The 23,532-nt window shown below is 43.4% G+C and overlaps 2 protein-coding genes across 5 annotated transcripts; one reads left to right on the top strand and one right to left on the bottom strand.

Moving 5' to 3' along the window:
• Nucleotides 1–3,160: 3,160 nt before the first annotated feature.
• On the top strand, nucleotides 3,161–5,662 carry tril (TLR4 interactor with leucine-rich repeats). Its single transcript, XM_034545806.1, has one exon. It carries the CDS (start codon nucleotides 3,161–3,163, stop codon nucleotides 5,660–5,662), a length of 2,502 nt encoding a protein of 833 aa, XP_034401697.1.
• A 1,214-nt stretch (nucleotides 5,663–6,876) lies between these two features.
• On the bottom strand, nucleotides 6,877–22,756 carry LOC117739531 (cyclic AMP-responsive element-binding protein 5-like). Of its 4 annotated transcripts, XM_034545991.1 has the most exons (12): nucleotides 22,619–22,756; nucleotides 22,158–22,346; nucleotides 19,938–20,004; nucleotides 19,359–19,452; nucleotides 17,762–17,871; nucleotides 17,181–17,437; nucleotides 13,939–14,065; nucleotides 13,575–13,649; nucleotides 9,920–10,240; nucleotides 9,530–9,817; nucleotides 9,342–9,450; nucleotides 6,877–8,149 (listed from the first exon to the last, which is right to left on the bottom strand). In XM_034545991.1, the coding sequence occupies exons 3-12, from the start codon at nucleotides 19,989–19,991 to the stop codon at nucleotides 8,013–8,015; spliced, it is 1,572 nt and encodes a 523-aa protein (XP_034401882.1). In that variant the 5' UTR covers nucleotides 19,992–20,004; nucleotides 22,158–22,346; nucleotides 22,619–22,756; the 3' UTR covers nucleotides 6,877–8,012. The 4 variants fall into 4 exon arrangements, with proteins under 4 accessions (XP_034401882.1, XP_034401880.1, XP_034401884.1 ...); XM_034545989.1 differs by lacking the exon at nucleotides 22,158–22,346; XM_034545993.1 differs by lacking the exon at nucleotides 22,158–22,346 and having other exon boundaries at nucleotides 19,359–19,443.
• Between the last annotated feature and the right edge of the window lie 776 nt (nucleotides 22,757–23,532).

The following is a 23,532-nucleotide window of genomic DNA, read 5'->3' as shown; positions in this document are numbered from 1 at the left end:
GGGAACACTCTTAGTTTTGATGAGGAATATTGGAGGCCACTTTTTTATGGCCCTCAAATAAAACGGCAGACTGTAAATGTGGTGCACTGTGGGGGGTTAGGGTTAGGTTTGTGATTTTGTATTGTACATGCTGGGCTATTTGAACATAATGGAGCTCTCGTTAACATTGCTAATGTTCTTATTATGACGTGGAAATGGAAATGTCTGCTGTGAAAAGGGGCTTATTCAGAAGAATAGAAAGCACAACATCTAGTTTTTTTTTTATATAAAAAGATAATAATGATATAATATGTTTAGTGCCTTCCCCCTCTGAGGATACATATAATACAACCATGTATCATCATTCTTACTGTTGCTTGACTGTAAGTTTATTCCTCCCTCCAAACACACACTTTCTTCTCTGTCCCTCTCCCTCATTCATAGAAAGACTGTGCTGGAGAAATGTAACACTCCTAAGTGACCTACATACGCTGCGGCATCAGCTCATTTACGTACAAACACATAAACTCACCTGCACTGACCTGGATATGTTTTGTTTCATGCAGACACCCCCCTGGTGGAATTAGGTTTCTCTTCCACATACAAACTCTCTCTCTCTCTCTCTCTCTCTCTCTCTCTCTCTGCTGAGAGACTCAAATGTCATATGGCCGGTTGATTGGACTGTGAGAGGCCCGCAGGGAGAAGAGGGAGGTGATGAAAGGATGCAGCCGTCATTGTGTGCAGGCACAGTGGCAGGCAGCTCTGTACGGGTCCTTCAATGCTGCCTATTGTGCCATAGTCTTTACGAATCTGGGTCAACTCTAACACTTTTTTCCTCACAACAAACTCTGTCTACATCAGTCTTACATTACCTTCCCTCCCCTCCACCCCCATCCCCACCCCCCTCTCACTTTACTTTCTCAGATAGTTTTTTTTTTTCTTCACCTGCTTCCATCCTTCTTGCTATCAGTCCATCTCAGTTACACACTTTGCTCTCTTGGAAATGATTCATCACCAATATCCTCCTCCAAATGCTACGACATTAAAGTGAAGATGAAGTTGTTTTTGATGCTACAGTGTAAGCCAATCCATGCTGATGAAATCTTTCTGTGTATTCCTTTCAACTCTGACACAAACCAGGCGACTGCCATAAAACTAACTGGACTGGTCCCGCTGTGTCTGAGGCCAATATGTTTTCTGAATGTGTGTGTTCCTCAGAGAGAAAGAAAGGGATACAGGGATGGGGGCGGGGGGAATGCAGAGATGCAGGAGGACTATGGCAAAATGGCCAGACAGGAAATGACCTCCCAGTGAGAGGGGGCTTCCCCATGGGTCGTATTTCCTTCTGTCTCACACGCACACACAGCTATATAATGTCCATGATGACTACCAATAGATATGCATGAGAATGAGAAAGCCAATCAGGGTGTCTTTGAGGCTTTTGCTGCATGCTGGAAATGCATGGAGCGACAACAGTCATCCATTAGCTCGGCTGTGGAAACCATTGCATCACTTGCTTCTCAGGGGAAGCTGCACGTGTGTGCACGTCAATGCGCATGTGTGTAAGTTAGGACTGTTTATTCTCCCAACAATTGACCAAATCTCTGTTCACAAACATTTACATCACATGTTGCAACCGAGAGTGTGTGGAAACATATTGGCAAGTGGGCAGAAAAGTTTTGTAAAGTAAAGTATAAAGTATTTTTCCAAAAGAAAAACGTTTGAAACCATGTGCCTCTCCCAGTAGCTATGCAAACTGGACCAAATCCACCATAATATTGATGATTTAAGTATGAATATATATTGTAACAATATAACATTGGATATAGTTCATTGTTTAAATATGATCCAGTTATAAATGATGGTTGATTGTGGCGTCGATAAAGGGGAGCTTGCCTCATCCAATAGGGCTGTATCAGAGAGGAAAGGTCGGGAAACATGTCTATTTATACTGTGGTGGGTAAGCACTCCACCTCATGAGCCATAAATGTGCAGATGTCCTGGCAGTATCGGCATGCTTTTCAGACAGGACTGGAACATAAACCTTCATAGGCTAGGCTACACTGAGAATCGTTCCTCAATCTGCAAAATGTCTGAGCGAAATCTGCACACGCTCCACACACCCTGCATTTATTTCCACTCATTTAGGTTGGAAGATCTTTAACTTTGATTTGGCACCTCACCTCCTCAGCCTTAACACACCACTTAACGTCCTGAATTCCTCATTCCTCAACCATCTGGGCTCATTGTGGCCCCGGCAGCACAAGGCGCGTTAATGAGAGAATGGTAAATTACAGTTAGGCTGCATGATGATGGCGGAGGCTACAAAGTGCAGACTGGGCTGGGATGTGTTGATTGTAGCTCACTGTATGTATCAGACAGCTCAGCTAGCAGAATACACCACATAGATGTTCATCATACAGCTGTTTTATGAATTATTATTTGACATGGCTCATGCAAACCAATGTTAACATGAATTCAAGTGTTTTGTCAAACTTGTTTTATGAGGGACTTTGCTCTATCTGCACCCTGATGCGAGGGAAAGACTTTGGGTTCCTCTTGGGATTTCGTGGGAAGGAAATCTTCTCGTCTGCTTTGTCCATACCAGGGATCCGATCCAGATCTCAGACCCCCGGTGGCTGCGGGGGCGCGCAGAAAACTCGGTCAAAGGGTTTCTCAATGTCTCTCGCTCCCTCCCACTCTCAGTCAAGTTTGTGTGTGCTTAATTACCTGCGTGCATGCTCAAAACACTGACTCTCGTGCTTCAAGACTTGTGCACATCTGGTTTTGGCAGGGTCGCCGAGTTGCGGGGGAGGGACTATTTCACTATGTGCGTGTGTGTGTGTTTGTGTGTGCGCGCGTGCGCGTGTGAGAGCACGCTCTGCGCATGAACTCTGTAATTCGCAGCAGATGACCACTTGGGGGGATGGAGGCTGTATTTGGGTGGTGAGCGTTTTTCTCAGACAGCATCAGAGCGCACTGCACAAATTAATGCGGACTAAAGAAGATGCTGCTAAGTGATGGAGACGCGTGTTTGACGTGTACACCGGCTTTCTCCGCTGCGTAGAGCAACAAGTGCATTATGGGCGAGTCGCGCGCAAGAGAGCAGAGGGGCGACTGCACCTGAACAAGTGAAGCGAATGCCGCATCAGTGTCCGTCTGTGCCAGCCGCACAGTGGGAATGGATACCGGCTATTTCCTGGCGGGGACCTGCTTTTTCCTGCTGTCGCTCAACGGGCTCATCTTTTCCTCCCAGGCGACGAGCTTTTGTCCGGACCGCTGTGACTGTCAGCACGCGCAGCACCTCATGTGCACCAATCGAGGGTTGCGCAATGTGCCTAAACCCGCCGCGCGTGTGCCCGAGGAGGTGCTGATCTTCAGCCTTGGGGGTAACTTCATTGGTAACATCTCTGCCTTCGACTTCACACGGTACAGTAACCTCATACGGTTGAATTTGCAGTACAATCAGATACAAACTATTCACCCAAAAGCATTTGAGAAACTCTCCAAGTTGGAGGAGCTGTACTTGGGACATAATCGTTTATCAAATATACCAACTGGGACTCTACAATCCCTGAAGAAATTAACTATTCTTTGTGGAAATAATAATGACATTAAGAAAATCACCCCGGAGCTCTTTACCGATTTGGATAATCTTGTTAAATTGCGTCTGGATGGCAACTCAATAGCCGTTCTGCAGGACTCTGTTTTTAGAAGTTTGGCCAGCCTACATTATCTCCATCTGGAATCCAACAAACTGCAGCATATCCACAGAAATGCTTTCTCTAAACTCACCAATCTGCGCTTTCTCAACCTGGCTCACAACAAGCAGTCAGCTGTGCGCAATGCACTCACTTTCTCCCAACTCACAGCTCTGACCACTTTGCTGCTGTCTGAAAATGAAATCCAGTACATCGGAGACCACGTCTTCCAGAACCTAAGAAAGCTGTCCAAACTTTCCCTCAGCAACAACAGAATCTCTCGCCTGGACAGTGGGGCGCTGAAGGGGCTGTCGAGCCTCAGAGAGCTTCTGATTGATGGCAATGAGCTGGAGGAAATCCCCGCTGGTCTCCTGGACTCTCTAGAGCACATCGAGGAGCTGGACTTTAGTCGCAACCGAATTTCCAGCGTGGACTCTTTGGCTTTCTCACAACTTAAACACCTGAGAGTGCTAAGGCTGAAGAACAACGTGCTCACCAGCCTGTCCGGGGACATTTTTGCCCTCAACAACGTGCTTTACAACCTGGATCTCCATGGCAACAACTGGACGTGCGACTGTCGGCTGGAGGAGCTGAAAAGATGGATGACTGCTGCACATTCTCAAGGCAAATTATTGACTGTTTTTGTGCAATGTCATCACCCTGCAACTCTGAGAGGGAAATATCTTGACTACGTGAACAGCTCCCAGCTGCAGCCACTCGGGAACTGGACCCACTTGTGCAGGAGCCAAGTTGAACCCGAGGAGAGCCGGGGTGGGGGTGTGTTGGAAAAGGTGGAGGAAAAACAGGTAGGGGCGGTGGATACAATAAATCAGGAGGAGAGAGGTGAAGAAGTCCAGGCTGAGGAGACAGAAGGTGTAGATTTGAGACAGGGTTATAGGGATGGAGTCATAATCAGCAAAGAGCGAGAGAAAAGGAAGAGAGAAGGACAGGAGGAGGTAGGAATCCAGGGAGACCAAGGGGGTCAAGCAGTGGCAGAACCCTCTTCTTCATTGGAAAGAAAGAAATCAAAGAAAGAGCCACTCAGCCCAAGGTCACGACCTGCTACAGAGGCTGGTGGGAAGCGTGCCAAAGGCCGGCGAAGGTCAAATACCATTTCCAGAACCGATCCACCAGCTATTTCTACACCAAGTCATGCTGGAAACCAAGATGGAGACTCCACTGATCCAAACACAGGGATCACCACCACTTCTCCGGTCCAGTCAGGAGAAAAGTTTGATCTTCTGAGGTCAGATCAGGAGGAGGCTCAGCCTGTAATCGCAGATCCTTGTATGTTCAACCGCCATTTCATCACTAATGTTTCAGTGGATCAAGTGACATCTAGTACTGTCACCATCTACTGGACCACCAGGGAGTATCACCGCTATGCACCAGCACGTGGGCCAGGCCTAGATGAAGTCCAATACCGGATTCTGTTTGACCGCTTTGGCACTCTGGATCGTTTCCCCCGCTACGTCTACGCCCGCGGCACGGCTCGCTCCGTAACCCTTCGAGAACTCAGCTCCGATGTGACCTACATGGTCTGTGTGGAAGGAGTAATCGGAGGATCTGTGTGTCAGGTGGCACCCCGTGACCACTGTGCAGGGCTGGTCACTCTCACTGAAGGGTTCAGCCATGGCGGCATGCTGACCTCTGACCTCCAGCTGGTGACGGTGGCCACTCTGGCCGGGAACGCCGTGCTGCTGCTCGTTATTGGCGGGGTCTGGCTGGGTCGGAGCCTGAAGAGGAGGCTGCAGAGGAGGAAGACGGCCGTGCACGTGCGGCACATGTACTCCACCCGGCGAACGTTTCGTCCCGCCGTGGCGAGCGCCTCTGTGTCCGCTGACTTCACCAGCTACCAAAGCAGCCGCCCAGCACGTCTTGCACCACTAGAGGAAGGGGACCTCATCGAGTTCCCTTGTGACCGCTTTCTGGACAGCAACAGTGTTCGCAGAGACGGCGACATGCAGAGATTCTCTGACTAGAGCCACGACACCTCCAACAGAAAGACATGTGAAGTGGCCTTTGCTCCAATCTTTGCTCTTGTCCCGTCTCGTCACAGAACTGGGCGTCGTATTAAAAACATGGGCGCTTGTGGCTGTGAACAAACCAAGGCAACAGTCCCACCATTTTGTGTCTTGGTTTCTTAATTGCCCAAAACAAAACTTTTCAAGTGACAATAGAACAGCTGAGCTCATCAGTGCCTTTTCAGACACCAGAGGAAGTGCACATTCCCTCTGACTTCCTCTTCCTGCTTTGTGCCTTTCCTCTTTCATTTCCTTGCACCTGCAAGTGTTCTTAAATGTGCGACTTGTTAATTTGTTGTGCACATGAATGATTGCTCACTGATTTCAACTATGGTGCTAATGTTGAGTTCATAGATATCATGTTGTCTCATATGTGTACAGTATGTAAAGATGGCTGCTGGTTGGCAGGGGAAAAAAAAACTTTGTTTTGTATCACATCTATCATGTTTTATACTTTTATATATAAACCTGCATTACATGAAGAAGTAAAATTTCCCAACAATGTGATTGATTTGTCATTTGAGTCCTTATGTGTGTTTTACCTCTATAACAGATGTAACTGTTCGTCACTTTCAAATATCTGTTATGTAAACCACTGATTATGTAAAGAACAAGGGGTTTGTATTTCTAGGGGGGTTCATGAAGAGTATTTTATATATACATTCATAGAAATGCAGGCCAGATATTATTTTCAGGCTGCTCAGAAAAATTTCATTTGTGGCATGTGAGCGATATACATCTTTTAGCATGCATTTGATTTTGTCAAAATTGGTCACTGGTAATATTAATAGTATAATAATACATTTCTTGTATTTTAGAATGTGAAGCAATTAATGATTATTTCATCTGCAACTGATATTTAGTGCTCAAGAGTGAGACCCAAAGAATATGCGAGGGTAGTGGAAATAATTGCAATAATATGTTGGAAATGTAAGTGTGTATGTATGTGTGTGTGTGTGTGTGTGTGTGTGTGTGTGTGTGTGTGTGTGTGTGTGTTTGCATGCACGTCACGATGAGGTCTGGCAATAGTTAAGCAGTCCCTTTGTTTGAGTAGACAGGGTGGAGTGCCTCCCACATTTAGTCCAAATCAAGCACACATGCACAAAGACACATGTAGACACACACATATGGATGCACAATTGCATACATGCAAATTATATTCATATCACCAGGCGGACACTCAAGATGTCAGAACGGAAAGAACAAAACCATCTTAATAAACGGCACTGAAGGGTCTCCAGCTGGTTCCGAAATCAAGTCCTTGAATTTGGGACACTTTCATTTACTGACAGACAAATTCATTGTTTAAATAAAAGACAAATTACTATTTTTAAAACTTTCTTTGTGTTTTATACATTAAGACATACATATGTCTTTGTATTGGTCAAATATCAAACAGGCTATGATCTGCTTTACTGACCACTCCAGTTATCGTAGCCAACGATCACTGACAAAACCAGTCACTAGATGGCAGACTAGACCATACTCTTATGCACAGAAACAAATTGATAACTATAATCTCATTGCTCAAACCCAAAGGTTTATAGTGTAAAACAATTAGACACATTTGATGTCATATGAAAAAGGTATTAGAAAAACACAAGGAAATACCAGAATAAGAGTTTTCTATTATTAACTGACAGGAATTGAGACATACGGTGCAGTTTGTGGTTATTTAGTGTCTTTGGGCAGATGAAAGGAAATACTGTACGATCCTATTCTAAATGGATTTCCAAAACAGCTGTGGGTTCGATTCAGACATTTTAAATAAAAAATATTTTGTCTTAGTATGAATTATTTGTAGAAAAATACATAGTTTTGACAAGAGAAAGCATAAGATGTGTGCTCGCAGATGCTGTGTAATGTAAAACTAAAATATGGCCTTTTTTTTTAGTGCAAGGTATAATAGCAAAACATACTGAAAAGATGTGTTTTCGTACATAGTCCGTGGGGTAGCAGGCAATGATTGGTTGCTGTGAGCGGAAACGATTTCTGAATAAACACAGGATCCAGTTGCCATGTTTTGCCATGCCAGTTTTTAACAAGTTTTCAGAAAAGGTTGATTTTGCGTCTGTTATGGAAATGTATCAGTGTGTGGTTCTGGTCTCCTCTCCAACCAGAAAGGAAAAATATCTCAGTGTTCACATGGATTTATAAATTCACCTATCCAGTTCTGTATTTCATATACAATGTAAAGACACATGGATCCACAGCTGAGTGAGACTCTAGTGTAGTTTTGACAGAAAGATTAATTCAGTCTGGTAGGATTCAGCAATCCAGTCCCATCCCGTCCTCTGTGTGGTCAGGACTAACGTCCAGGCCTGGGGTCGTGCCCTGTGTCGCCTCCAGCTGTCGAGGAGGTGGAGATGCTGTTGTGTTGGATGGCCTGCAGATGAGATCCAGGACCTACAGGGGCGGGACTTCCGCCTGGGCTCATCCCTGCAGCTGGACACAGAGACAGCTGTCAATCAAAGTCACAGATGCTGTGTGGATTGTCTGTTCTATGTGCCGGGTTTATGAGCATGTACATGCACATGAATGAAAAACTCACTACAGCTCAGATTAAAGGAAAATATCTCTTTTATTTCAACAAATGAATACTGTACATACAGGTAAAAAGACAACAATAGAAAACAAAAGTAACACATGCCAATAGTGCATCCATTTTTGTTCTCTGAAGCTCAACACTTAGAACACAACGGCTGCTTTAAGCCACAAGGTGCAGTATTTGTTTCTTTCCTTTAAGGTCGTATACAGGTTAAATTATTGTTGAACATTAACTTTAGCCTGCCTTGAGTGCAAGATGGGCATTGTCTGCATTTTGTTCCAAGTAACTAAACGCCAGAATATTGCATGGCACTCTAGAGCAGCAGTTCTCAATGTTTCTGAGTCGCAACACCCCCCACCCACCCCAGACGTTGTCCAACGTGCTCCAGGCACTGTGGATTATTGTGCACTCCAAGACTTTTTCTTTTCCCCTGACCCACTGGAAATCCCCGTTTAGAAACTTTTGTGCAGGCACACTTTTGAAACACTCAATAAAATGTATTATGAGGCTAAGTATGTCACTGGTACAGGCGATGTAATGTAAAAAAAAACATTCCCCAGTCTAACATATGTTATTTCATCTTTATATTTAGTATGTAATTACATTTTTTTTCTCCACAACCATGTGGCAACCGCTGGAAATTATCTTACGACTCGATGCGTCCCGACCACCAGGTTGAGAACCACTGCTCCAGAGTCTTTCAAATACCGTCACGGTCTGGTTCATTGAATGAGTATGGAAATGAAAATGAAATATGCATTCCTTTCAATGGGGAGTTAAGAGTGCAGTGCTTTCCCCTGATTGCCTCTCCATATAGGAATAATAGTGCATGTACCAATATTTGGAGAATGGGGTTAAAAGAGTCTTAAGTGCTGTTTAGTTGCACTCTGTGAGATACAGTTTAAGGTCCCTATGTGTGCTGAGCAACAAGGCAAAATGTAACCATGGAGTATTCCCTTATGTGCACATACAAGGCATAAGGTATCTGAATTATACCCTCTGTGGTGGATGGAGATGATTGGTGTCAGGCATCTGGAAAAGCTGGTGAGATCTCTAGAGAGGGAGTGCAGGGTAGGGGGTTTTACTCACTGGGGTACCCCTGTGCCTCTCTCTGCCGGGCAGTGACGGGACAGTCCTTATGGGTCAGCAGAATCTGCTTCAGTTGACCCACCTCTGACCTCAATGACGTCACCTCGTTCTGGGAACAAGCAGAGAAATACTAAGTATCCTTGTAGTTTAGATTGTGTCCACTTGTGTGTGTTGAGAGCGTGTCCCACCTGTAGCTGCAGGTTTGTATGCGTCAACTCTTCCGCTTTCTTCTCCAGCGACGACACCCACACTTTCCTCTTCTGTCGGCAGCGGGTGGCTGCAGCCCGGTTCCGCTCCAGAAACTTCTGCCTGCGCTCGTCGGGATCCTGCTCCGCCGTCCTCCTGCGACGTCCACCGCCGCCGCCGCCGCCACCGCCGCCACCGCTTCCTCCACTGCTGCAACTTCCACCAGCCTGAACTGCATGCTGGGAGTGGGATGGATGGGAGGGCTGCATCTGCTGTGCAACTGGTGATAACTACAAGCACAAAACCAACATCTTTAAAGTAACCTCTGGATGCAGAAATATGTCATAGGTGTATCGTCTCTGAGCTGATCAGTAAATATAAAGCATATGTACCTGCGCTGAAACAGACAGGGGAGTCGCAGGTGGCGAGCCCTGGTGCAGCTGGGGAGGCGGGACTTGGTGAGCCTGAGCGTGGTGGCCGTGGGTGCTTCCCAGATGCTGCGGAGGTGAAGCATGGCATCGTTGCTGGAAGGTGAGGGGTGGAGCTTGAAGCTGCGGATGATGAGGATGATGGTGGTGGTGTTGTAGTGGAGGTGCCTGATGACGCTGTGACATCATCTCCATCATGTGACCCATGGATGTCACAGGGTTGTTGATGGCGGCCATTGCTGGGTGGTGCTGTTGGAAATGGTGGCCCAGAGCCTGTTTGGATCTCTGAGAGGAGATTAAAAGATCAGATATAATATTAGTATACATGTGGTGCACTGTACAAAGCATTTGAAGTTGCATAAAACATGAAATACTTGCTAAATAACCAGCTTTTATGTAGAATGTACCATCGATGTACAGTACTGTTTGTCTCCAAAACCAATGTGCAATGTTTTTTTGTGTTTTCTTTTTTCTACAATCGAGTAGGTTGTGAGCTGTGAGCCAGCTCTAAACTGACAGAGACAGAGTTGTACATGTCATTTCTTTAAGAAAGATAAACACAGTGGCGCCTCAGTAATTGACACTCTCATTATAACTTTATTTTCACATCCTCTCTCAAATGGCACATTCCTTCTGAGTTTATTATGGCCTCTAGGAATGTTACTGAAAACCAATTTATAACCAGGCTGGTGAACTAATTGCATGCTGGGACGTGCTACTATTTAAGGTATTAAATAGTGAAACATTAGTGAAAGTCTTTTGTGAACCAATGAAATAAGTTCACTTGGGCCTCTATGGATGTGGGGTTCTGTTTGACATGTTTTTAACACCAATCCTACTGAAAATAATGAAGGACTCGATGTACAAAGGTAGTCCTACAACCTCTGTCTTCAGGCCAATGCATGCATATTATTAAGGAAGGGCAAAGATGCCACAGAACTACAGTTCTATCGCTCGGTTGAATCATGATGTCGTATTATGACTATTTGCATTCTGAGCATGAAAGGGCCTCCAACATGGCCATTATGTAATATAAACACACACAAAAAGGCCAACGGACGTATAGAATGGACTTATCTTTTTGAAGCACTGAGAAGATTGAATTTGGCAACACCTTGAATTTGGCAACACCTTGAGCAAGATGTGTTTTTTTCTAACAAATCTCCCCTCCTCAAGGCCCATACCCCACTCTGCTCACTCCCACTCTTCAACTTTACACCTGAAGCCCTGGCAACCGGAGCCCTCCTTTCATCAATTGACTCTGAGTTTGTTATAAACATACAATAATTTGCTTTGCAACATCCATTTCTGGATAATTAGTCATTTTACAACTCCCCTGAATAAGATTGGGCAGGAACATATCACACATTTAAGCCAGCTTTAGTATTTCAGCAAAGTATAGGATGTACAATTCATTACATTAATAACTTAATACTTAAAATAATGTCAATTGAGAAACATAAACGTATATTTCAACATACAGTATGTTTGAACACTTTGTACCCAGGGATATTAAACCACCTTTGAGTTGATATGTGTGAAACTAAACACTATATATGAAGAGCTTGAGGATATACATAAACCTGTTCCGTCTCTCTCTTGCTGGCTATGGTGGGTTTGACCCCCAACACCGGCTAAATTGGTAACAGCAGATAAGCTACCTAACCTGCAGTGCAGGCCACAGTATGTAAGTGTCTCAAAATAAAAACTATAACTGCTGTTAGCCACAATCTCCCACTTAGCCCATCATCGCCTTTTCTCCTAATTATCCACAAACGTGAGTGACTGTAGATAAGAGAGATAATGTGTTCCAATAAATACTGCAGTCTGCAGCTTAATACCTTCACACTTTATGATTCCCACATATCAACTGACTAAACACACTGTACGTTCTAAATTAAACCTCATCTCACCTTTCTCATACACTCCGCAGAGGAGACACATAAAGGGAGAGGTCATGTTTAGAGCATGACATCACCCCCTCCCTGGCCATATTGCTATCTGTTCCCTGTTACACAATAATTCTTTAAGAGAAGAAGCAGATTCACCCCTCCCCCCTTCAACCATTCAACAACGAAAAGAGGGAGCACATTTAGCGGGTGCCAAGGATGAGGTCACCGAGCTGTCTGTGCCAGCTTTGCCAGCCAGCCAGGCTGCCAGTCAAACGCACACGCACAGCCACACACACTGAACAGGACGGGACACGAGTAGTTCAGCTCTGTTTACTACATAGAAACACCCTGACACTGGGCCCTGTGGTTACATCATGGGTCTCCTTGGCCTGGATGACACACCACGTTGATATTTCTGTCTGGAGGGATCAGTGAATGAAGACACAGAGCTGTACATGAAACACTGATCCACTTGTTAAACGTTTACTTTTCCACTTCAGCTGAGTGTGGAGTTACTGTACAACGGTGGCATGTTAATATACTATCTGTTGTTTTACAGAAGCAGAGTCATGTTTCACACCCTCCAAATGCAAAACACAACACCTGGCAAGACAAAAGTACAATAGAATTAAATTGAGTTTGGTCTGAAGAAGAAGTGTGTGCTCAAAGAAGAGGAAGTTCAGATATGGAGACCTGTGACCTAGCAGCTCTGAAACCTAAAACCACTTTTGATTTTCCATTCTATATACAAACTCTGCACATGAAGTCATAACCTCTGTGTGTGTGTGTGTGTGTGTGTGTGTGTGTGTGTGTGTGTGTGTGGATGCAGAGTGATTTCACTTTGAAGTTGCTTTTGATAGCACACATATTTAACAATTCATTCTACATGCAGCTAGAAAGAGGACATGTAAAATGTACAAGGTAAGAGATTGAGAGCACGTTAACACGAGGGAAATAAAACAACCAAGAAAGCCTGGGAGAGCATGTAGATTGTGACTTCCTGTGGTGCGGACCTGTGTGTGTGCATGTGTGTGTGTGTGAGTGTGTGTGTGTGTGAGCGTGGACACATGTGTGTTAAAGTGTAGAATTGCACTGTTTCCTGTCTATACTGATTAGGAAAAAATAAGTGTTTTATGGCTTTTAAGACTAGAGATAAGAATAGTGAAATCATTAACAACTTAAAGGTATAGTTGGTTGATTGCTACCACTCTCGTCAGTCAAATATGAGGCAAATATGACGCTAAAGCCAGCAGATGGTAATCTTAGTTTAGCATAAAGATAACCTACTAGCACCTCTAAAGAACCATAATTAGCATGCGTAATCTGTACAAAAACAAAAACGTCAATTTAATGTTTTTCTATTTATTGGCTCTGAGCAGTTGCTTGGCTGCCAGCAAAGATTGCAGGAAATTGGTGCTCCCAACCAAGAAATACTCCTATAAATTGGCAAATTGTATTTTTTACACTTCAGTTGTAAACTAGTGAGCTTTAGAGGTGCTAGTAGGCGAGCTTTGTTGCTGTTGGAAAGAGCTCGGCTAGCTGTTTCCCCCTGTTTCCAGTCTTTATGCTAAGCTAAGCTAATAAGCTGCTGTCATATGATACAAATATGACATTGGTAAAAAATCTTCAGCCACATTTCTTTAAGAAAGCGAATAATTGTGTTACAAAACTATTAATTTACAAATCAGATTTAGTCCATAAACAGTAAGAAGATATGTGGTCAGTACCTGGGGCGAGGAACAGGAGGAGGTGTTGTGTCCTGGACCTGGTAGTCCCATTATACACGACATTTGCTTCTCTATCTGAAGAAGGAAAATAAATTGACACAAAAATAACCTTTCAACTGTGACAAGGAAAAGCTATAGCACATACATCACCTCAAGTATAAAGAGTTCCCTACAAGGTCAAATCCATTTGGAGTTAGACACTTTTGATTAATTCATACACAAGAGTAAAGTGAATTTTTCTGTCAGTTATGAATATTTCTAACCCGGGGATCTTGACTACTTTGGCCACTATACCTGCATCTATAAATCATAATGTACGCCTGTCTGAATGCAAATGTGTGAGTAACCAGTCTCCTGTACTTACAGGCATGTGCTGAGCAGATGCCCCTTGCATGGCGGGGTCTGGCAGGGTGCCAGGTAAGGAGGCTGGCAGCGGTTGTCTTTGTCTATTCTGCATGTGGAGGAGGGATGACAGTGACCCGGGAACTGGCCTGTGGTCAGCCACAGAGAGAGAGAGAGAGAGAGAAGGAGAGAGAGGGAGATAGAGGAGTGAGTCAAGCCAGAGAGCTATCCACAGCTAAAGTTTCACTAATCAAGTTCAGAGAGAGATGCAAGTTGAAACATTCATAGCTTAATTCACAGATGGAGGTGAGGCTGACATACATGGTCAAAAGAGGTCAATGTGTAAGCTCCATATATGGATAAAATCAAAAGGCTGATAGATGAGGACTTATGATCAAATCGACTACTTAAAAACTTGATCTGTCATTGAAATGGGCAGGGTTTTTTACGACTTACTATGAGAGGTATCGATTTAAATATATATATAAATCTGTTTCTGCCTCCACCCCAATACAATGGTGGTCAATTTTACTTGGGGTGCTCAACAATTACAAATGTTCAGAAACAATGTTGCAGTTACTCTAAATAATCCCCAGACCTCACTGTGTAATTTGTTTTATTGGACCTTCGTTTTGCTTGAAAAAATAGTCCCTATGAAAACTATTGTTCTGTGGATTATCCAGAATAATAGGGACATCTGTTAATGGAAAGATTTGCTTCCGTTTTCAAAAGTCATTTTTCAACACTGTGAAAACAATATTAATTATATTCAGCCCCACCAAAATGAGCAATTTTTATTGAGTGAATAAAAATAGTTTTGGGCAGTTTGTGAACATTTGGGAATTACTTTTTTGATCATTTGGGCAGTTGAATCTGGCAGTTTTTTCTTTTATTGTACAAATTCTTCTTTCATACCTCATATCTGACCAAATGCAAATCTGTCTCATCTCATTTTGTCTGTCATATCTGTTAAATGTAACAAAAGATATAAAGTACATATTTTCACATTATTGTAACTGGTTGTTTTGAGTGTGCTTATACTATTAGAACAGAATGTCTTGTGAATCTTAAAATCTAGACAAAAGCATCCGATGAAGGAAAGAAAAAATCTCAACGTCATTGTATGTGAGCAGAAAGGCGGAAGCAGAGGTTTGAGGTGAGGCAACGTCAATGGAAACTATTATGAGGTAAAGAACTTGAAAAAAAACAGAGATATGGAAAAAAATGACAGCTTGAGAGGGAGGAGAGACGCTCAGGGATTACAGCGGGGGATGTAGAGACCCGGGGTGCCATGTGCTGACCTAACAGCTCTGGCTCTCAGCCAATCGGAGAGCGTGGGCCTCCGTGGCCGTGCTGAGGTCATCAGCAATGATGTCATCACTGAATCCGGGGTAAGCGGCCCGTTTAACATACAACAGAGTACAGACAAACCAAAACAGCATTTCCTAACGTAACCACAACAGCTTTACCGGGCCAACAGCCAGACTCTCAGAGACCAGGCCGCTATGGAAACCGTTGGTAAACACGAGGGGAAACAGTCAGACACACAATCCACGGTTCATATAGCAATACTTAGCTGGTTTCACTGACTAACATGCTGTCTGGATTCAGCTGGTACCAATGTATGTACCATAATCAGCTCACTGTCCTGTCCTGTACTGTACTGTCCTGTTCTGTCCTGTCCTTTCCCATACTGTACTGTACTGCACTGTCCCATACTGTACTGTATTGTCCTGGACTGTACTGTATTGTCCTGGACTGTACTGGACAGATGTTTGGAGCGTATTGTGTCATTGACTTACTTTTGGTACCTTAGTTCATCAAATCAACTGCAGATAAGTGACAGAGACTTTGTTTATCTACTATATGTGCAGACATCACAAGGCTGTTATCTCCTAAGCCTTCAGTTAAAATTCCTCCTTTGTCTCCAAAGTAGTAAGAAAAGTGCTACAAATGAGAGGTGTCCTGATGATGGGCTTTGTACAGCAATGAACATGTATTCGCAACGCCCCCCCCCCCCCCCCCCCCCCCCCCGGTTTGAGACGAGAGACCTTTGTTGAATGTCGTTCTCTCTCTCTATCTCTTTCTTCCATTATTTCCTGTTTCTGTCTACTCTACAGACGTAGATTGTACAACAAACATTTGCCAAGATGTCACAAATGTAATAATGAAACCTTTTAATTCATTAGTTGATAACTATTGCAAATAAATGTGGCAGTGGAAATGGGGGTGCGGAAGGAAGTTGAGGTTGAGATTTAGGTTTAAGCAATACAAGTTTTTTTCTGTTTTGGATTGATTCTATTTTGTGTGGTGCTTTTTTTAAAATGATTTGTTACCATACCTTATACATATTTATAATTGTATTAATTGAATCCATTCACAGACATGTTGTCATTGAGGCTTACTAATAGTTTCAGGTATTTACTTGTTAAAAAATGTGCATGTTGGTGTTAAACTGTAATGTATAAATGTTACATTTGTAATCTACACTAAATTAGTTTTTTTTTGTAGGTAAAGAGCTGCTTGTATTACCAACTACAATGTTTCCATTTTCATTGCCGGAAGTCCTTTAAATCTGTGAATAATTGAAGAAGTTTAAATTTCCCAAACCTAAAACATTACAGTACTATTTTTCACAGCAAGCAGCATGCTCCAATTAAAATTGGTGTGACATTTTCCATTAAACCCACAATATATGTATGACATAAATCAAAATCCAAAGTTGAAATGTCAGGAGGAGTGAAAGCGGTTGGTGGGAGCTGGTCAGATGAAAGACAGGAACTCCTCTAATCTGTCTGTTGAACTGGACGATAACCAGGGAGCCATGGAAGCTGCACAGGCGCTGCGAGACTCCAGTCTGGTTCTGAGTCTTAACAGACATAACAGAGGCAGTATTTGGGTGGCAGGGTGGGTAGTGTCAGTGGGTTTGAGTGGGTGGTGTGCAGCGGTTCTCCATCTCTTTTGCTATGACTTTGTTCTCAGTTCATTAGAGCAGTGATAAATTATGCAGGGAGAAATGCCAGTCTGTGCCAGACAGAATGAGTTATAATACATCCAAAACAGGATGGGCGAGACAGAATAAAGGAGAGGACGAAAGAGTGAGAAAAGGCAACATTTAAAGAAATATGTGTGTGTGTGATATGTGTGTGTGTGTGTGTGTGTGTGTGATGAAGTAGCATGTAGCTGCATGGATGCAGAGTGACAACTGTATGTGTGTATGAGTGCCTCTCAGGTGTGTATGTATGTGTGCAGCCGTATACTCACCCTGAGTGTGTGAGGGTGGAAGGAGCCTGGGTGATGACTGATCCACACTGCGAGGAGGACAGAGCTTGCTGGGCAGCCAGGTTGCAGCTGGGGCCCATCACGGGGCCATGAGTGTGAGGGTGCTGCAGCGGATGGGTCTGAGGATGGTGCAGCCGTGGCTGCGGTTGTGGGTGCTGAGGTTGGGGTGGGTGCTGGAGCTGAAGCTGGGGTTTGAGCTGCTGCTGGTTCATACAGGGTGTCCCATTGTGAGAAAGCCTCTGGGGGGGGGGGGGGGGGGGGGGGGAGAAGCGGGAGCGACAATCAGTCTTTTTGAACTTGTGAGTGCTGTGTGATCTGAAGTGATGTTGATGTGTGTGTCTGCATGCCGTTGTGTGTTTGATGTCTGGCTGTTTAATTTAAATGGGAGAATGTGATCGCCTGGTGTGTTGTTTCCTCGCAGCAGGTCAGATATCTGCCGTCGTCTCATTGGGTCTGACTGCTTTTATCTCCCTCACGCTCAAGTGTCACTCAAAACGCTAACCTGAGCCAAAAGATTTGAAAATGTCGCTTAATTTTGGTTTGGATTTTTCTCAAATGTGTACCTGTTTGCTCTTCTCTTCTTCTTGTGCTTGAAGAAACTCTTCCTCTATCTCCTTGAACAGACCAACCTCTTCACAGTTCTGCAGAAATCGCGTTGGCGTCGGAGTCTGGTCTGGAATAATTACATACAAATACATAAACAAAAGCGGAGGTAGACATTCATGTATCGCTTAGTTTTTGCCATGACAGTCTGCCCTGTTTTTGCTTATTTGCTTTCTAAATTGACTGTCGTCCAAGCTGCAATGCCGAGAGTAGAACCAAGTCTCCTCTCAGCCGTGCTCTCTCTCTCCCTCTCTCTCTGTGATAACATCAGTCTGTCTCTTTGAGCCGTCTAAACATGCAGGGGTCAAAGGTTAGCTGGGCTCTTTGTTTTGACATGAGATTTCCTGCAGGAGGCGTGACAGGCTGCAGGACAGACAGAGAGAGAGAGATGCAGAGGGAGGGTCTGCAGAGGTTAGATGCCATGCTCTGTTTATTTCCAGATGGACAACTGTTTCTATGGTTACAGACATTGTCACGTGACAGTGTTATGATCATGAGTCTGGACCGCGGTGGTGCAATAGAAAAACTGTTTGTTTAGTGAAGCTACTCGTCATGCACTTCTAAAGATGGGAAATAACTTGATTAGTACATTGAGCAAAAAACATGTATTTTTTTGCTTTTAAATAGCTCTTAATGTAAAAACGTAGTAATTTGTTGTTGCGTTGCTCACATAGTTTGACTATGGTTATGGAGAATTAGAAACAGACCCCTTTTCTATCCACGTGTGGGAAAAATTAGAAGGCAGATGAGGAATTTACAAAAAAAGAATTATCATTAAAAATCAATATTATTTGATTATTATGAAGTATTTGCCCCTTTCTTTCTCTATTGTATTGTATACTTATTATCTTTAGGTTTTGGAGTGTTAGTTGAGCAAAAAAAAAGCTTTGAAGAAGTCACCTTGAGCTTGGAAATACTTTTGACTACTTTTGCTATTCTGTGATATTTAACTAACGAAACAATCAAATGGGAAGCAATAGACAACACTGTGGTATAATTACTACCACTGCTGTGGTAATACATTTTACGAACAGTCCATCTGATATTGGTAAATATTTGTGCAATTACTCAGCAAACTAGTGTTATTCACAAGTATTCACAAGCATTTGGTGACATAACAATTTTAAGATCATCTCCTGTCCCCTTTACTTTGCCCAATATAAGAATATATATGAAAGATAAAAGAGTATGATCTTTAAGGTTTGTGCTTGTTGCAACATGAGCCGTTATGTTTCACAACACAGACTATCTGAGGGGAAGAAGCCTGTATCGAGCTTATCTGCTTTCATACTGTATAACTAGCGTCATCCCTTTTTCATCAAGCACTGATCCTGAAAAGAGGTCACCACACACACATACACACACACACTCACACACATGCAGCCAGACAACAGCTGAACATATCTAAGGCGTGAAAAAATGAGGAAGATTATTTATGGTTATGGGGAGATAAGGGGATACCCAGACTCCAATATCAGCTCTTGGTGTATGTGGGAGAGAGGACAGGCAACATGTTTTATTTTATTTTTTTACGTGGTTTCTTTTGTGCTCTCTCACCTGTGAAAGCCGTATCCGCCTTGATGGAGGAGAACTTGAGGGACATCTCATGCTTGCGTCTGTGGCTGACCAGATGCTCCTCTAACTGGAAGCGCTGCAGCACAGCGACAGAATGAGAAAGATATGAAGAGGTGTGTGCAGCTGCATGCCATGACACATGGCATGAGATGTTAAGTTAGCTAACGCCTAAGCTGTAATGACCTGAAGTCAGTTAGTTGACTATCACTCCACATGATAAGCAAATTAAAAACATATTTGTATTTATTTTGCTTATTATATTTATTAATTGCACACTAGACTTGTTAGCACAGTCTTGAGTGTATGCCACGTTGCAATTCATGTGACAAATGAAATTATTCATCTTCAACCTTCAAAATCGTGTTATTATCAACCTGGAAATACATTGTGTTCACAAGGAATAATCATATGACTTTCTGCGATATTAAATCATTTCACGTGACCTGCAATAAATTACTTTATTTAGTTATAATCACACATCTAATCACAATAATCATATATTTTCAGTCATTACAGCTGCTACGGTGCAGGTGTAACACACACGCTCTGTATCCAACTGACCTGAGAGCAGCCCTGGGCACCGCACGCATAAGGCCTGTCCTGTTTGTCAGTCATGTCATACACAAGCCTACGAAACAGAAGAAGCAAGAAGAACAATTGAACTTGCATGCTCAACATTACTGTATCCCTCTCGGATCAAAGGTGCTGTATGATGATTTGATTTAGAGGGCAGCTTGGGGTGTTATTTTTAATTACAAAGAGAGAGCCCTCAGATAAATCACACACTGAACTTGTTTGATGCAGTTCTCCTCCCGTTATCACGTCTTTATTGTGGAAGTGTTGTGTAATAAGGTGGATGCCACAGATGATGGATGTTTCACCTAGAGACACGACAGTACCTCGTGGAAATTGATCCCTTTGATGCCAGCGGGAAAGCAACAGCATTGCTGTATACGGCAGGTAGTTCTTATTCTTCTTATCAGGACGAGTACTGTAATACATACAATCTGCTTGTGCTTTTCCTAACAATTCATTACTCGTGACTAATAACACGTTCACACCAGAAGGGAATCGAAGCCTTATGGCACCATGATCTTTACTTTTCATGGTTTTTATGTTGTGAAGTGCTTAGTTTAGTGCAATTAAGCTTTCATCTGGGCTTCAGTTAATAATACGAGTGTGATGACAGGATACATGCTTGCCGTGCATTACAAAAACTGAATTCATCATAGGGTAAAAAAATTATCAAAACAAACACAGGATAACACAATGATGAACCCACATGCAGCACTAATTGCAGGCTTGACCCACTTAGGTGTTCACTGGAGATATTAAGCCTGTCGTGGGGGGTAATTATGACTTATTTGAAGTACGACTACTGCTGACCCCTCATTTTCCACTGAGAGCAAAGGAAGAGGTCTTCAACTCCCTGGCCTCAGGCCTTCCTCTGGGCTCTGTGTCACCAAACAAGATTCACACACTTTGTAGAGAGGTCGACAGGGTGACCCTCGCTAGACATTTCATCCTCCTATGATGCATGTTTACTAATAACTCCTTGGAGGAGGAAGAAGGGGTCGAGAAATGTCAATGGTGCTGATAGCGGCGGCAGTATATGCGTGGGACACCAATTCACAGGTACACGTATGCTTTCCCCTCAAGCACACTTTGGGTGTGCATCAGCAGAACGCGCTGAGAAGACAATAAAGTGGGCCCTGATGTTATGGGAAAGAGTGAGAAGAGAACGAGGGCAAAAGTACATGCTTCCATAAGAAGTGGAAAGTGTGTGTGTGTGTGTGTGTGTGTGTGTGTGTGTGTGTGTGTGTGTGTGTGAGTGTGTTGTGTGTGTTTGTGTGTTGGGGAAGAGAGGCTTAGGGGTTTGGAGAGTGACATTAGGGTGATGGAGAGAGGAATGGAAAGGGCAAATGGCAGTGAGAGAGAGAGAGAGAAAAAGAGAGAGAGAGAGAGAGCGCAAGAGAGCGAGAGAGAGGAAGACACAATGAATGGAATAGAAAAGGAATGAGGGTGGGAGGAGGCAGAGGGAGGGCTGCACTGTACTCCTGACAGGTTTGAACCTGCCTCAGCCCCCATTTTCCAACCCCTGCGAGTAGAGATGACTTCATATGTGTGTGTGTGTGTGTGTGTGTTTGTGTGTGTGTGCGTGTGTGTGTGTGTGTGCGTGTGTGTGTGTGTGTTTATGTGTGTATTACAATATGGAATTAATAAAACAGGTGTACACAACAACACCATTGTAGATGGATCATTTAGTGAATCAGTTGAAAAAGATAAAAGCGTTCACAGTTGTGCAGGTTTTATAGCTGCACTTCAACAGTGTCTTGGACCAAGGATATTAGGCTACATAATGTGATGGGTTAGAGACACATGTGTATAGCCGAGACGTGATAATCACAATTATCTCCAACACTTTTGACGTCTTTGTCCTCCTTTCAGCAGCACTTGTACAAGAAGAGCAGACTCAGCACATTTTCAGCAAAACCTTCTGTCAGAGCGATTACATCGATGCAGAATGACATCATCCTTAGTACACAAATCCCACAACAGATTGGCCAACATGTTGCAAATTTAAACGGATTAATGTTTCTTTGTTGATTTAATTTATTTTTTACTTAGTTTATCTTTGGAGCAACTGAATCATAGTACTTTTCCTCCTCTTGCTCTATACACTTGTGATGGATGACATAATGCACTTCACAACTTTTAAAACCACCTGCTTTTGAATCATCTACAAAATCCAGCTTTAGAAAATGAGCCACCTTTACTTACTACTTCTCAAAGTTGCCATGTCAATAACATCGAACCGGTCGCCCTCGGCTTGGAGCTCATTCAGCTCAAATTAGGCGGCGGTTCTGACCATCAAATGGTCCGGCAGCCGGCCGGTCAGTGCTCGGGTGCGTCTCAAGAACATGCCGGTGTGTTTCCTTTCCTACGGCTCCGTATTCGCAACCTGCTCGACTCATAAACAAGCCCGGCACAGCTGTAAGAAGAGTGCTGTCACACCCCCCAAATAGACACTCGCGCTCAACCTTGGGGATGAGACTTCACCGGGACAGCTAGACAAAAACTTCCCTCTTAACTTTCCAGTCGCGTACAAAAAAAAAAATGAAAAGAAACTGAAAAGAAAATCGACGACTAAAGATAAATCCAGCAGTCCGTGTCAGCGACAGGCGGAGCGCTCGTTGTGGAGTTTAAAGTTTTGTGAATGAAAGTAAATTGCGGAGGCTTACCTACAAGTCGAGAGGGACAAGCGGCGCTCCAGAGAGGAACCACGTTGGACTGGAGTGAGATTACAATACGATCTATTTACAGAAGCATTACATCATTCTCCCGGTGACGTCACGTGGGATTCCTGAAGTTCTAAATCATTGCGGTCCCGTACGGAGAGAGGGATTGAGAGGGGGGGCGGGGTTAAGACACCGGCCGGTAGGGGGACGGACGGGGCCAGCAGCATGGTGGTGGACCTGGACCGACGGACAACCCGAGTCACACACGCCAACGGCAACGTGACGGGACACGAGGCAGACTGGGTGGGCGGATGAGACCAAGTTTCTCGCTCTCATCCCACTTTCAGTCTTTCTGAAATGGGACGTCCCAGCATCTGCATCGAGTTCATGCGTCAAAATGAGCAATAGCCCCCATGTTTTTTTTGTGTTGTTTTCCGATGGTTAGGGCTTCTATTTATTTTAGAGCCAAATTATTATTATGAACCATAACAAGAGAAATTAGGTAATGCTTTGGCCCGCACTGATCCCAATTAGAGTATGATTAGTATATTAGCCGAATGACAGTGCTCATAGGCTTCTAGCATATGCTTCTAAGTAATGCTAGCATAATAATAATATAATGAATAATAATAATAATAATAATAATCTAATAATAATTATTATATTTTTATATATATATTAATGATACTTAATGAGTTCAGTGGCCCTTTGTTTTAATCTCTGATGACCCAAACAGTTGCATTGCCCCTAACTATACCTAATAAGGGGGTCACAATGAGATCAAGATCTCTTTTTAAGTCTGAGAATAATAATAAAAAAATTGTATGTAATATATATATATAAGTATATATATATATATATATATATATATATATATATATATACATATTAATTATATATATATACATATTATATTA

Source organism: Cyclopterus lumpus, chromosome 11, assembly GCF_009769545.1.
Source record: "Cyclopterus lumpus isolate fCycLum1 chromosome 11, fCycLum1.pri, whole genome shotgun sequence".
Taxonomy (NCBI): Eukaryota; Metazoa; Chordata; class Actinopteri; order Perciformes; family Cyclopteridae; genus Cyclopterus; species Cyclopterus lumpus.
Note: the sequence above shows the minus strand (reverse complement) of the source record. Positions and strands in the feature narration are given on the sequence as shown.